Raw genomic sequence first — 16,174 nt, forward strand, 5'->3', positions numbered from 1 at the left:
ACCGCGCCAGAACGCGAGTCCCCCGATGTTTCCCGTGAGCGGTGGCAGCTCACGATTGCTCACACAGAGCGCAAGGCCGGGCCTGGCCCAAGCATACCCAACACCCAGTCTCATTCCGGCCGCAGCCTGCGCGTCCCTCCCGCTCCGCGGCGCCGAGCGCTCCCAGGGGGCGCGGCCGGGCCGGCGGCCGCAGGGCGCTGGGGCAGGGCAGGGCAGGCGCGGCCCACCCCGGGCTCCGAGCGGACCATCCCGGGAGCGCGGAGGCTCCGCGGGCCGCGGCCGGGTTCTGCCGCGTGCCGGCTCCGGGACGCGTTGCCGTTACGCTTATTAATTTTATTTCTTGATTTATTCTATTTCCCCTGCCCGGTGCCGCGGGCGGGGGAGCGCGGGTGCCCCGGGACGCGGCACGCCCCCGCCCGGCGACCGCGGGGCTCCGCGCGTGCCCGGATGCCGCGCGCTCCCGCTGCGGCCGGAGGGCGGGGGGGGAGGGAGGGAGGAGGGGCAGGGGGAGGGCCGCCGGGGCCGGGGCCGCCGGGCGGGCAGGCCGGGCCGGCTGGCAGCGGGACGAGGCGCGGCCCGGCAGCGGGCGGCCCCGCTCCGCCCCGCGGCGCTCCCCGCCCGGCGGCCCCGCCGCCCGGGTCCGGCCCACCTCCCGCCGGCACCCCGCGAGGGACGGAGCGGCTGCCGTGCGGTCTGCAGCACCGCAGCGAGCGCGGAGAGGGAAAGAGCGGAGGGGAGCGCGCAGCCCGCAGCGCCGGGTTACGGGCGGCAGTAGCGGAGCTTCCAGGACAAACCGCAGCTTTGGCAAAACAAAAAAAAAGCAACGCTCTTTCAGGGTTAGGCTTTTTTCCTTTTTTTTTTTTTTGTTTTTCCCCCCTTTCTTTCTTTCTTGCAGCCGAGCGCCCAGGAGCGGTGCCCCCGCCCAGCGCCCAGGCAGCCCGCCGGCCTGCGGGGCAGCGGGACCGGGCGGGCAGGATGTACCAGGGCCACATGCAGGTAAGCCGGGCAGGGGACGCCCCGCCGCGGCGCGGTCCGGTGGAGTTGGCGGGGTTGAGCGGAGGGGAGGTGGCCCCTTGGCACCGTGCAACAAGTGAGCTGGTGCAGCCTGGTCGTGGCTCGCCAGCTCGAGGCGGAGGGGAACGGCTTGCGTCGGGGCTAGCTCGGCTCGAGGGGGAGGATGGAAAAGGGGTTCTGCCAACTTTGTCACCAGGTGAAGTGTCGGGCGTGTTTATTCATTTGTTATGCCTGCTTGTTCAAACAGATTCGAGGGGGCGTTCCGGGGCAAACGTTGGTATGGCATGCGTTAAGTGACACATGTCTCCTACCATCCTCTTGATGCATCTCTTCCTGTATGTCAAGTGAAGGGCAAACAAAAAGGGAAAAGACAGAGCGCTTGCTTTGCAAAATCTGCCAAGATTTCATGCCCCGCTAAAGCCGTTGATTTGCACAGTGTGGTGTTCAAAGGTGTTGGGCTTCTATTCTTCCCTCCCAACACAGGATGAGGGTTGGTTTTGCTAAGCCCCGGGATGACTTTGTAGAATGAATTCAAACACATGTCTAAGTGACTTCAACATTTTAGGCAGAAATCTTGTCTCGTGATCCTATCGATCCATATCACCAGAGCAGACAGTGCCTCTCCCCGATAAGAACATACTAGTGCCTTGGACGTGATGACTTTAACCTTGACTCCTGCCCTCCTTCACATGGCTCTTCCTTGGAAAGCCAAGTCTGTTTTGAAGGGGGAGGAAATGCCAAAGTGGAGTAAAGGTTTACACTGATCTCCCAAATTAATTTCATTGCGTTTGGACCCAATCTGGGTTTGTGTTCATTGCCAGGAATGATCAAATGCTTTCATCACGTACCGTGGCACCAGCCTTGCGTGCAGTGTTGCTAGTACTAAGGCTGTTCACAGAGAAACTGCAGCTTTACTGAGTGTAAGCTGACCGCTTCTGCTTGGTATGATTCTGCACAGCATTTAAAAATCTCCTGAAGGGTCGTCAGGGACATTAAACTTAAGTCAATGTCAAACACGGGGCTGTGTACAATATAGGTGAGTGAAGTGAGGACTCTGATTCAGCACTCTGTTTTCCAGAACTGAATGATACCAGTTACTCTTCCGTGTTTGCGTTATCTGATCTCAACAATGATAAATAATGTGCCATAATATTGCTTGTGATAGGAGAGGAAACAGGTTTTAACGAGAACTGTAATCAATGGAAGGAGTATACATATTACTACTTATTTCCGCTAATAAGGTTAAAGTATGCATTGTGTTACAGTAACACAAAAACAATTCTGTAACTAATGATATTGAATTAGGCATTGCCAAATAGGTATTTATACCCTTAAGAAAGCAGTTCTTTGCTATGAGAAATAGATTGCAAGGTTTCAGCCAACGTACAACACTTTTTAAAAGGAAATGTAATGCAATATTAAGGTGTCTGGCACCATTGTAAATCTTCTGAGTCCTTAAAAGGTTGAAATCAAATTTGCAATAGAAAAATCAGGTCAAAACATGCAAATATGTTGTTACTGATGTCCTTTAAATTTTTTCTTTCAAAATATGTTTATTTTTCTAGCTCAAATGTAATCAAATTCTCACCACATTATCTTAAAGGGTTTGCTGAATTCAAAATACTGTTCGTACTAAGTACATTTGTCATTGTTAGAAATAAAAACCCACCCGAGTTCATCAACCAAACTTTTTAGTATATTTTTGTCCAAACAGGAAGCCTTAATGTTTTTCATATAACACCTAAAACAGCCTAAAGCATTAGAAGAGATTTTAACGTTTACTATATGCTTAATTACAGCCTTTAAGCGAGTCAGGCAAAGACAATAAAGAGCTCAATTCTTTGCAATGAAATGATCTACTGCAATGTTTATTAAACCATGTTGGAACACTATCTATCAAAGTTGCCATACAAGTACAGTATCAAACCGCATGCTAACAGCACTTCCTAAGCATTACGGGTCCTTGCTAAATATCTCCAAGACTTCTGGTAAGACTTTGACTAACTTAGGAGAAGTATTCGCAATTACCTGCCAGTCTAAGATAACGTGAACCATAAAACCATCCAAACTTGTGTGGATTCAGTCAGGCACCTGAGTCAATACCTGGACTCCAAAACAAAAACAATCTTGTTTTTAAAGACATTGAGCACTCACAGAGCTTCCGCTTCTTTAACTGAAATTGGAGTGTTTAGCTGGTCCCTACCTGGGTACTTAAGCATCCAACTTTATACATCCAAATGCAAAAGGATGTGCCAATATGTAATGCCTGATCCTACAGTCTTTAAGGCAAAATCTCTTCTGAAGTTACTGTGATCAAATGTAGGATCCGATTTAGAATGGCAGTCATCATTTCCCTTTTTCCTAGTGTTTTGCTCTCAGATGTCAATTTAAAATTTGCAGAAATAATAGTCCTTAGCTCAATTACTTTAAAAGGTGTTTATAGAGCCGATGTTTTACTAATAACCTGCTGTAACTCAGCTAATTCTTGGAAGGCTTCTGACAGGTGAGAACATTAACAACTGTAACAGTGTAATAAGGCGTAGTTACAGAGACTGAGAATTTACCTGTCTTCAATAGGCATCAAGCATTATCAGCTTCAGTGGGGAATTTCAGACTAAGGTCAGTAGAGTCTGCAAGCGCAGATGAAATATACTTTGTATTTAAGCACTGCTGAAGTCCAGCAAGCACCTAAAGTCCTTTACTACATCAGTCCATAATATGTGTATCTCTTCTTAATTTTTACTTTGTAGTATAGATTGGTTTTTATTTTTTCTGAATCACAAAAAATCATGTAGTTTATTCCAATGACCTAGGTTTGGATTTCCCTCTTTCTGTTTACACAGAAATACGAGAGAGGTCCTAAGCTAAAATTCTAGAGTCAGTAAAAAAAAAAAAGGGAAAAAAAAATCTGAACAGAAGGTATGTTACTGGTTCAACCACTGTCTTTACATTTCCAGGTACCTTTCTATAGGGCCAGCTTTTGTGTTACTTGTGTACCACATGCTTTCTCGTAAAATACCAGGAGAAAGGCAGAGTGGCCTTCTGCAAAGCCAGCACCACAAACAGAAATAGGATGCAGAGAAGTACAGTGCCACAGGAGCTGTTTCAAAGCTGTTTCACTATCATAATAAGCACAAGCATTTGATTTAGCTGTATTTACCAGCCTGTTCCATTTACACATAACTGTCTGAATCATGACAGGGACTGGCATATGTTCAAATGCACGTAGCTACCTCCTGAAGCCTGGGCCTTTAAGATGGGGCTTTTGCATGAGAAAGAGAACTTCAGGTGAGATGCACAGACTGTTTGCCTACAAACATGCAACTTCAGTTATGTACAAAGTCCTGTTTAATTCATTAAACTTAGGCTCTGACAGGACAAATCTGATGGTTACAGCAGCACACCCTGGGCTCACACAGATATGGCAGAAGAACCGAGTCTAAATGGTGAACTGTACAGGTGTGAGAGAGTATTTCTCTCTTAGGACAATGTGTGCAACCCAGTGTGTGCTGTTTTCCATCTTCTTTAAGGAAACAGTAGCAGGGCAGATGGAAGCAGAACATGAGCTGAGTTCATCCCACAGTCACTGTTCTAAAACGTCTATCATTTTAACAACCAACAAGAAGATGTTTTAAAATTCTTACAGTATATTATATACCTGGTACCGGTCCCTCCCACTGACTTATGAGAGTTCTATAAATGGATAGAGGGTAAATTACAATCATAGAATGGGATTTTCAGTAGCATTTGGCTTCCTAGGAAATTCAAAATAAATGCTTTCAAATGCTATGTATATAGTCAGCTTTCTCCAGCACAAATGCCTGAACAGAAGTGCCTCGCCAAATGTTGCATGGGATTTTATGTATGGCAGTGTTATGTTTTGAGATGGCTTAATTTAGACAAAGCATAAATCTTGACCACACATGGCTATCAGAGTTCCTCTGGCACTTATTCGCAAGAACAGGCTTTTTGGTCGCAATGCCTTGGCCAAGTTCCAGATCAGACTGCCACTCTCCTAAACTTTTAATTGCATAGGCAGTCAACTTCCCACCCTTAATTTTTGCGTTGTGTTCAGTATTATTTAAGATATTTACCATTCTACCATTGTCATTTCATATTTACATGAAATGATTCATATTAATCATTCACATTTCAGTAAGATTTCAGTCGTAAAACACATACCTATGTGATCGTAGCGGGTCTACAGAAAAATAACTATGTACACATGAAAATTCTTGCAAGATGAAACCTCAAGGGCTTCACGTGTTTTACTGGGCCTGAAAAGTGTAGCTAAATATTTTAGAAGTTATAAAAAACGTTTTTGCACTGATTTCCCAGCACTTAAGACACAGCTAACTCACTGGGAGAAGTGAAGCAGAACTGTCACAAGATTAGCTGCAGATGCAAGGACCATCTTTGTTTATTTGGTAACTGTGATAGTGTTGGCTACACTGACACCTAAAATAAATAAAACCCAAGCTATTAATCAATTATTAATAAAAAAGTAATCCTTCAGCTATGCATTTTGTACATGAATAAAACAGCCCACAAAGAATATGCACAACATAAAATTGAATTCAAGGCTAAACTGAATCTTTGCTCAGCTGTTGAGATCAACATAAACTTAATAACTTTGAGCTACAAAATTCTAAAAATCTGGGTGCATAGCTGGAATGCTAACTGATCCCTAGTGATGTTGATGAATCATAACTCCTAGCCTAGCTGAAATTGCGTTATGATAAACTGATAATTTTTCATTATTACAAGCCTTTTCTAAAAGTACTCACAATACTAGGGCAGTGTTTATGGTGGCATGTTTTCCCTTTTGTCTTGATATTTTCCAGTTATTCACTAGGAGCTTTTCAAGTTTTGAACAGCAGATTATGAGCTGCTTATAAATGAAACAAGCTAAAAATAATGAGCTCGCTTTCATTGAAAGAAGTTCATTCAAAGAAAGTAGGTGATAATACTGCTTTTGCCTAAGACGTGTACTGAAACTGTATGAATTGCAAGTATTTGTAATGTCAGTATGGAGAAGCGTTCCTTGAAGCTGTTAGGCAGTTTTACAAGAACCTAGCAGAAAATCTTGCAAAAGCTCAGAAACTCTTGGCACACAGTGTATTTTTGCTGGATGCAAATTAAGAGGAACTCTTACTAACTAAATAAGGATCCATCTCTCTATTCTAGAATTAAATTCATTCAAAACATAGAAAAACAACAGTCCCTAGCACTGCCATTTTTTTATGTAAATATGTTAGTCTAAACCCAGGATATAGCTTTCACAGAAGAGGCACTGTTTACTCGATAAATTATTCTGTATTTTTTTGAAATCTGCCACTATAGTCACAATGTATGACAGCACAATGCAGTTGCTAGTTCTTTAAACTACACATCTAGAAATACGGATTTTACCTCCAGCTTCAGCGCATAGCTTCAGCAAGCCCAGTCACATTTCCATGCATCCATTTTGTCCCACCTACGCTGTCTGCTCCGATTACCTAGCACATACACTAAGCTTGAAGAGCAGTTACTTTTCTTTTTTAAATCATGTTTTCAAATATACTAAAATGCACCTGCACAACTACTAAACCCAAGGATTGATGATCAACAGCAAATACAGAGAGAGTCTCTTTTTGTAGCTCTCCTTAGCCTGTACTTGTTTGAAAGTTTAGGCTTACTCACCTTTCAAAAGTAATTACTTTAATAAGGCCCACTGTTAATATATCAGAAAAAGAAAAAGGCGGGCCAGCAGTCTCAGAATGGAAGAATGTAGATGAAACTTGCAACTGCTATGCAAAGGAGGAGGCCGAAGAGTTGGAAAAAAGTCCACAAGCTAGGTCAGGATGAAATATCCAAGTAGGACAAGGTGCATGAAAAGATAGGAAAGATAAGATAACCATTTACATAAATTTAGAGTCCGCTTTAGAAAATGCAGTCTCATAAACATTCATCTGTAGAAAATAATTCTGAATTTATAATAATCTTGTTTCTAAACAAGCTGATTCTCCAGAAACTTAAAAAAAAAAGGGGGTTGATGTCTAAACAATAGTCTGTTTAAAACCATCTATGTAGTTTGATTTGCTACCCTTTTTGCAATAGTTAGAAATGAAAATGGTCAAAACATTGGAATAGTACTTAGAATGAATCTGACCACCTTTTTTTTCTTACATACTCGGAAATGTAATCAAGATACAGGAAGTATCTACTAGTTGTTTGTATCACAAAATGTAAGTTTGCACAGTCTATTTCAGAAATAGCTGATACTGCAAAACTGTGAGAAATCAGGCATCATGACATGTAAACTTGGAGGTGACTTTCTGTTGTTATACATTTTTATCATTGTCCAGTAACATTACTAACAAAATGCCTAAAGATCATAAAGACCATATTCAGCAAATTCTTCTACCAGGTTACAATTATTATGAACAGTATGATATTTCATTGCTTCCTTCTCAGGCTTTTGAAATTCTGAGTCACTGGGACATGAGTTTCACTTCCAATGGTTTATTTGCATGTAAATAAATTAAATATTAAAATATCAAGTAATTGAAACTTAACTGTACTGGATGGAAAAAAACTCATGTCTCATGAGGTTACCTATCCCCATGAATAGAAAACACAACCCAAAGTTTAACATTAGCCCCTGAATGTGATTTTTCCAGTTTGCACGATTAGTCACATGTCTCAACATTACTGAAGTTCCTCCCAAACATTTTTAACTTCTGTTGGGCTGGCATAATAGATGTGAGCCCCAAGTTTCCTCCTTCCACTTCTCCATGGCCTATCAAAACACTCAGACAGATTTGCCAGTGTTTCTTCTCTCACTCTGTCCTATTTGTTCATTTTCTCCTCCTTATCTGGGTTCAAAGGCTTTCCTGAGATGTTTTTCCTCCTACCACATTTGCACTGCAGTTTCATTTATGCTGCCCATGTCATGACCACATGCTACATGCAGCAGGGTCTGGGTCACCTCTCAGCACACTTGCTCACAAGGCAAAAATGGTCCACAGTGAAATTCACTGCCAGAAGTAGAAAGACGCAAACAGATAGGTGAGGACTTTACTAACAGCAAAACTCACTGCTCACAAACTAAATCTAGAGTAGAAGACAACAGGGGACCACCAAGAAAAGGAAAGTAGCTGGCTTTAAAAGAGTAACTTGAGTTTTTGCCTACAGCCACTACAACACGTATGTAGGGTAAACCAATGTCAGTGAACTGTTTTCTCACGTGCTTATCTGCGTTGGCAATTGCTATAGAAAAATAACCACACTACAGTCTTTGTGACTTTCTCTGTAAAATACGGAAACACTCTACTGCCTCATGTCCCCTTCCTTAGAGCAGTCTACTATCTTCTGGTAACTTACCACTCTCAACTTCATGTCAATTCCTTAAAACATCTCTTGTCCTAATATGGATGCTGAATATAATACAAGTTACATGAATACAAACGTCTTTGGACAGCATTTTTCAATTAAGATACAAAATAACAGCTATACATTTAGAATCTGTCAGTATAATAACAAAAAGATATGTGATAACGAAAGTACTGTGCAATGAATTCAGACAAACAATCTTTCTTGATTCCATTAAGACTTTGTCTTCTGTTGTGAGATACATAAAAGAAATTCAAATACTTTTATCCACTGATGTTTAGAAATGACAACTTCAGAATGATTTTGACATGCGTTTATTTTAGGACCAGTCAAAATTTTCTTTGTTTTTTTTTTTTTTGTGTTTTTTTTTTTCCTTAGATCAATCGTTTGCTTTACAGACTAGTTTTCAAAAGCTGAAGAAACAAATTTTAAAATTTGCCTGACCAACATTAAAGCCAACTGTATCTATCTTTACGTGAATGAATGTAAGTGGAAATTATACTGATGTAAATAAGAGAATAATTTGGCTTCCAAGCCTTTTTCATGTTAATCCCCATCTTCCTAATGTCACCAGTTGGGTTCCAAAGTTACTGTGTAAAGTAGGGAATACAGCACGTCCTGAGTAGGGGCAGAAAAGCTGTTACAAATTGTATTTTCTAAGTCAACATTTTCTAACTGGTACGTGTATCAAGAAAAAGGTTCAGGACCTCTTACTCACTGTTCATTACAAGTCAATTGAGAGATAATGCTTGCCTGTTTAAGCCTATACTGTAATATAGAGATCTGTTTCTCAATAAGTAACACTGAATGTTAGAGTTTAAGTTCACACAATTTATCAAGGTCAAGTTTGCTAATATTAGTGTAGGAATAAGCAAAGACTACAATAAATAGAAGCTTTTTGAGTATTTTTGAGTATCATGTAAAACTGAAAATATCACATTTTGATGGGATAGTAGTCTGTCAGAGCTTTTTAAAATCCAAGGGAACATCCTCTAATAGGAAGACCTGAAAAAAAGTCAGTATCTGGTATTTTACAGAGAAGAACAGATTAATATTATTTATGTAAAGTAGAAGGATGGCCTTAGTCTTCACTAAGGCCTCAGACACTATTGTCATAGAAGTAATGACAGAAATGTCATAGAAGTGATTAATGAAATAATAACAAGTGTAGCTTGTCATGTGTCACATCAAAGTGACAAGTTATTTCTGCTGTCATTTGCTGAAGTTTAACAAGGAATATAATTTTCCAGTTACACGCTTCAGATGTGGACGAGTTTTTCTATCTTTTGCTGATGTCATCTAACACTCCTTCCAAGAACAAGGACAATTTTAAGAAGGCTTTGAAAAAGGCATACAAGGAAGAATGTTAGATAAAAAAAGGAGGAAAATGATGATGCACAACAGAGAAAAATAGGCAAAGGAATGGAAACTAGGAAGGGAGTGCTGTTATTCTTGTGAACAGTAGAAAATATTGTTAATATCACCACTGTACTTAATCCAGGTAATGTAGACAATGTGGCAAGGTAGATAAAAATGGGAGGGATGCATAGGCTTGCCTGAACCTGTGCAACAAACCAAAAGAATCTGAATTATTAGTAAACATCTGGACACAACATGGAAACAGTGAATGAGCACTTATCCCTGGAGCACCCACAAGAAAAGATTATGTGTTGTTCAGGAAAGGCAGAAAACCAAATGTGTTGGTCACATTAGGAACATGGATCCCAAGAAAGCACAGGAAAATTTTGTAAGAAGCTTCAGAGCTAACATTTTCAATTATTTACATGTTAAGACTAAGCCAAGAACACCCAAGGAATGGAGATAAAGTGCTCCTCAAAGGCAGAAGGAAAAAGTGCAAGTTGCCGAAAGTAAAGCTTATTTAGATCTTGGAAGTATAGTAAAAGAAGTCTTGAAAGTTTTTCAGTTACATGATTAAGAAGGGGAGGGGGGGAAGCAAAACGTGCTCAAAGTGGCATTCATATTATGGATAACCTAATTTATGGTGCAAACCTAAAATGGTTATGAGTGTATGAATGCTGCAGTTGTTACAGATGTGTGAAGCAAAAGCTCATGCAGAGATACACTTTATAATCTCTATCCCAAACTGCTGATGGAACTGGTATACAAAATCGAAGACTTGGTAGCAAATATTTAGTAGTCTAGTTATGAATCTGGACCTGGTGTCATATGACAGGACACTACAAAACATGTCAAGATTTAAGATAAGTAAATGAAAAATGGTAATACGACTAACAGATGCACACAAGGCTATCCATAATATGCAAGGTTTTAGGGGACAGACTTTAAGGAAAATTAAACACTCACAGAAAAATGGAAACAGTGCTATTTGAATTTATCAAGAGAAGATAATGTCAGGCTGACTTGACAGCACTTTCTCTTATCATAACTGGGTTTTTAGGCAAGGGAGATGTAACTGACTTGATCTATATGATCTTTGGTAAGCATTTGTTATGGTGCCACAAAAGAAATTATTAGTGAAACTAGAAAAAATAATGTAAAGAGGGCAAGAAACTCATTCATGGGGAAACAATAAATAGAGCATTAAAGGATGGACTGTCAGACTGAGGAAAGTTTAACGGGGAAGGTCTTCGTGGATGGCTGTTGGAACTGATGGCTGATGTTCCATCCATAAATGTACCAGAAACAGGAAGATGTTGATTAGTCAGTGCTGGGAAACATCATCAGTACTGATGAGTTTCAGGTTACTATTGAACTTCAACATACAAATACAACTGAATTTAACAGCACGATATGCTGTTGAACATCAATTAAAAAATGTCTACCCTAAGCTGTAAACTATCATTTAGAAATTATTAAGAAGACAGACTTGCACATACAAGATGACTATAAGCCATCAATATGATACATCCATAAAAAAGACAGATGCAGTTCTAGTTTTAGAAGATTTTTTCCAGAATAGTCAGGAAAATATCGATGCCACTAGCAAATTTTCAACTGACAATCTTGTACAGGTCTGGTCAAGAAGAGAGGCATGGAAACGGGTCCAAAGAAGGATGATCAAGCAGAAGGGAAAGTCTATCTATGAGAAGATACCAAAAGATTTTGGCTTATTTTGTTGAGCAAAGTGACGGCTCAGCAGCAGCATAATCACAACATGTAAATGCATCAGGGAGATAAACACCAGATATGGAAAAACCCAAATTAGCTAAGGACACAACTGGCATGGGAACAAATGGATATTAACCGGCTGTGAATAAATTTGGGTTGGAAATTAGAAGAAGGTTTCTCATCATTAGACCAATGAAGATTTCCAATAGCCTTTCAACTGGAATAGTGGAGGCAAAAAACCCCAATTACTTTAAAGATGAAACACAGTCAATTTATGAAAGACTTTGGATGACATGTTGACTGTGACTGTTCAGAAGACTGAACTTCAGTAATCCAGCAACAACACCCTCCTTGTCTTCTGAAATTTCTCTGACTTAGCAGAAACAAACCCAGACTCTTGGTCAGTAAGACCAAAATCCTCAACTTCAGGAACTCAAAAGTCTTCCTGTTATGGCTGTGGAGGGCTCGATTGTCTTCACAGCTTCAGTAAGCTTCTGCTGAGAGCTACAGAGGCACTGACAAATTAGTCTCACTTCTCCTCCCATTGCCTCGTGCAAAACATCGTTCTGACTACTTATAGAGCTGAGCTTTACAGTTTGAATACTCTGCCAGCTTCCTTATCGAGTCTCCCACTCAGCTGAACTGATAGTTTTGCTACACATAAAACCTTAATAGTCAGAGGAAATGTATTTCCCCCATACAGCTAAACTCAATGGTTCATGCTAGAAACACTGAAGCTTTTCCCCATTTGTATTCACGTTCCCACAAGCAGGCACTGAGGGTTTGAAATCACCAGCTGTGTTAACACTGTGTAACAGTAAGCTTAAATTTATTTTAGTAACGGCTGAAGTGTGTGTGTATGAGGATCTAAACCAGAACCCAGCAGAACCTGTAGGGATATTTTCCCTGACCTCAGCAGAGCCAGGATACAGCTTTTTCTCCATATTACAGCAATCTCACTTTTCTCTCCTGAGCTCCAAAAATAAAAGCAACGGTCATTATTTAGAGCACATGCTCTTAAATAAGAGAACTCAGTGCTCTGTTTTGCAGCCCTAGTCAGGAAAATCTACGGAATTCACTTTGGACTATTCTCTTTGAAGGGTCATAAAGCCTTATGTCTTATGACTTAGACTATGACTTAGAGTCGGTCCTATGTCCCTTCTAGTAGAATGAGTCAGAAAATTATTTCTGGGTTAAGTCAGGCTCATAAAACTACTTCAGGATCCGATTGCTGGTGTTCCTGTCCCATGTCAGGTCATGATGGCTGTGACTTGCATCCCTCAATGTATCGGGCAGGCAGATGTCCACGAACGCTCCCTCACAACTTAATAACATCATTATAAGCCTTAGAGCTCTCTTTTGCTAGCAGTTGCTGTGCTGCAGTTTCCAAATAGGTGAGATCGCTATGCAAAAGCATATTGCTAAGTTTACCGAGCAAGGAAATAGGATGATCATTTGATGAGTTAAGTACTTTTTCCTGCCAGTACACAAAAAATTAATGCTTATTTCCAGCGTGTTTTATAGTTGTCAGAGTAACAAAATTTCACAGTGTTTTCCTCAAGTAGTCACTGACGAGTATCAGAAATAAAATTTCAAATAAAATTCCAAATGATTAACTTAGACTCATTAATCATCACAGAAAAAACTGTACATTCAGGTTGTTACATATATATTCTGTGTATTTGCTAAGCACCAAGCAAAGTAATTTTATGTGAATTTACAAATGAGAGTATTTGCTATTCCTTTTTGCACACAAACTTCGCTGAAGTTCCATCCTGTGTAAGTGTCATTTGCAGAATTAGGGAGCAGAAGGATCACGTTTCTGAAGTGGCCAACCAGACATGATAGACACAGACTGGAAAGACTACATATGGCAAGACAAAGTTTGTAAAATGGCTAAGATGTATGTACATAGGTGTGCCCACTGGACAACTGCAACTGGCTGAAGAATTGCAAATGTAAAACTTGGGAATAATAAGGTTTTTACTGAATTTTGCACAGCTCTTCTAACAAAGAAAGAGTATGCTTGCCTTACACTAATTCAGAATCAATCAACATTTTTTTTCACCTCTGATGAGTTGAATGCCTGCATGGTGCTTTCGATATATCACTGGCGACAGGCATTCTTTGATTTCTAGTCTTTCTTGCTAAATCATCAGTTCTAAAAATTAAAATACTACCTAGCATTCAGCAGACAAGAAAGTAGTTGCTTCAGCTGCATAATCTTTTGGACAGTGGTCAGCAAGGAGTGCAAAAGAAACACATTTATGCTCATCTACAAGTGGAAACTTAGCACTGTTAGTTCTTTCACTATGACATTTATATAACAAATTCTGGTTTATGTTTTAATTTGAAACCACTGAGATGATGGCTGGACTATCATTCCCACTTCAACTGACAGTACATACCTATCTAAGGCCTGCTAATACTTTACAGAATACTCTTAAGTTTACTAGTCAGAGACCATTATGCATCTATATTTTTTCATGGTTTTTTTTTATTCTTTATAACTGACATTTCATGAAAAGCAACAGAATAGCTGTTTAAGAGTTTGTCTACACTTGTCATTTGTTTCTTCTCAAATAATGAAATAATTTTCATAAAGGACAAAATGAATATATTACAGGCATTAAATAAACTCTGCTCTGACTTATATTTACAGGCTCTCACTAAAGAACAGGGGAAACAGTTATTTAGTGTATCTGGTTACCATTTGTTTCCTTCCAGTTTTAGTTTTGGGCATTCCATCAGAATTTGTGTTTATAAGCAGTAAAATAATTTCTGAAATATGAGAAGCGCAATTTCAAACCAGGAAATTCATAGTAGATTTCTGTCCTATGTCACCTTCTTACTGATACTTATTACTGGCAGAGTATCATGGCACCACGTACTCATGTACTGAAAGATTCATTTAAAAAGGTGCTACTCTATGTTCATCTACTCCCCCATCCAGTGAAATCCCGAAATCCTGGTTCCAGTAAAATCAATTACAAAGATACTGTTAATTTCAGTGCAATCAAGATTTGGCTTAGAATCTTTCACAGTAGGACGCATTGTTCCCCGCCTCAAAGTAGTCTTAAAAGGGCTATCTTCTTTCTTTGAACACAGAGAAATAACTATTATAGAAGTAAGCTAAAGTCTGCTTTGGGGATTTGTACCTGTTTTCACTCCATTTGTATCTGGTACATTTCCTACTTTCCGCAGAAACAATTGAAGGATTCAAATACCGATTGTACAATTTGAAGGGTTTTAAATATGATCTATTCTGTCTATAAGAAAGGCAGGTTCCATTATTGTTAGATCTTTTCTTCCAGTAGGTTAGATGAGAAAAGCACTCAATCTACTATGCAATTTTTGTGAAACTTGTTTTCTGACTGGATTTGAAAAAGGCAACACTTGGCTCAGATCCGGGGAGAAAGAGAAGTTCAAAGACCTAGTTTAATCAGCTGTGGGGGGGCACAAAGGGCCTCCCTTACCTGACAGTTCAGTGTGTGGGAAGGGCACTGGCAGGACAGTTACAACAACTGAAGTCCGTTTCCCCAGCAAAGATGAGATTCTCCCAACTGTGCATGTGCCAGGTCTTAAGTCCTTCACTGGAATCGCACAGGATCTTACCTGCTGGTTACAATTCATTCACACTAGACCAAACCCAAATGGACTGTATTTTTATTTAAATGCAAGTTCTGACCGATAACTTTCTGGATCCACATGCACAATGAAGTAACCTCCAATGGTTACAGCAGCACTACAGGGGGATCTGGGGTTAAGTTCCTGCTTTGCTGTTGCCACAGATTTTCTACATGCACTTGGACCAGGCACTTACTGTTTATGTGCCTCTGTTCTCCATCGGTAAGACAGGAATAAAAGCACTTCCATCCTCACAGCGTACTATCCAGGTGTATTAAAATATATACAAGTGCATGTTCACACAGTTATGGAGACCACTTTTGTTTCCAATTCCTAAGCTGATTTTTTTATTCTGATAAAAATGAAAATTCATCTTAAAAGTAACCTTTAGATTTGAATCCAAACTTTTTGTCAGATTTCACACAGAAAGGATAGTGTAACAGCACGCTACAGGATTCAGTGCACTTCACATGACTGAATTGGTAGGGGAGTTAGAAGATACATAGAGATAATGGAATTCCACATGTAAGAGGGCTCACTTCAAAACATGGAAACGTGGCTGAGCAGATTTAACTCTTCCTTCTGGGATATTGCTGATAAGACATGGATAGAACAATGGTTTGTGTAAGAGGAGAGAAGCAGAGGAGTACTACAGTAACTGAGAACCATAAGTGGATAAGTAAAAATAACAAAGGAACTCTGAAGCAGAATCCGGTCAGGAGCATCCTGCCCTGTAACAGCTCACAGCACTGGGCACGCAAGTCACACCATGGAAGTGGGGACAGGAAGGCAGGGTCGAACCCCCAGCCACGGTGGTGAGGAGGAGGAAAATCTCCTTCTGAACCAGGCTCAGTACCCGAGCGAGGTGTCAGAGCTTTAAGAGTGGAGCTGGTTGAACACAGTTTAGCAGATAGCACAGGAAGCCCCTGTGATTTTACCCATTGGTGCTGTGAAACTAGAACAAATTTTTTTCACCAGTGTGTCCCAGTCTAATCCCAGCTATGTCTGGCTAATCGACTGTAATGCGCTTCATTCAATGCATTAGTTCATAATTGTTGTGTACTCAAAA

The 16,174-nt window shown here is 40.4% G+C and overlaps 1 protein-coding gene across 4 annotated transcripts in view; it reads left to right on the forward strand.

The window, feature by feature from the left end:
- The first annotated feature begins 619 nt into the window (after positions 1 to 619).
- PEX5L (peroxisomal biogenesis factor 5 like) overlaps positions 620 to 16,174 on the forward strand; it is a 119,693-nt gene continuing 104,138 nt past the window's right edge. For 3 of the 4 annotated variants that reach the window (XM_075418275.1, XM_075418276.1, XM_075418278.1), the window contains exon 1: positions 620 to 996. In XM_075418275.1, coding sequence (XP_075274390.1) covers positions 976 to 996 — 21 coding nt within the window. In that variant the 5' untranslated portion in view covers positions 620 to 975. Of the gene's footprint in view, positions 997 to 8,766; positions 8,874 to 16,174 lie in introns of all 4 variants that reach the window. The other variant, XM_075418277.1, reaches the window with a different exon arrangement.

Source organism: Opisthocomus hoazin, chromosome 4, assembly GCF_030867145.1.
Source record: "Opisthocomus hoazin isolate bOpiHoa1 chromosome 4, bOpiHoa1.hap1, whole genome shotgun sequence".
Classification (NCBI taxonomy): domain Eukaryota; kingdom Metazoa; phylum Chordata; class Aves; order Opisthocomiformes; family Opisthocomidae; genus Opisthocomus; species Opisthocomus hoazin.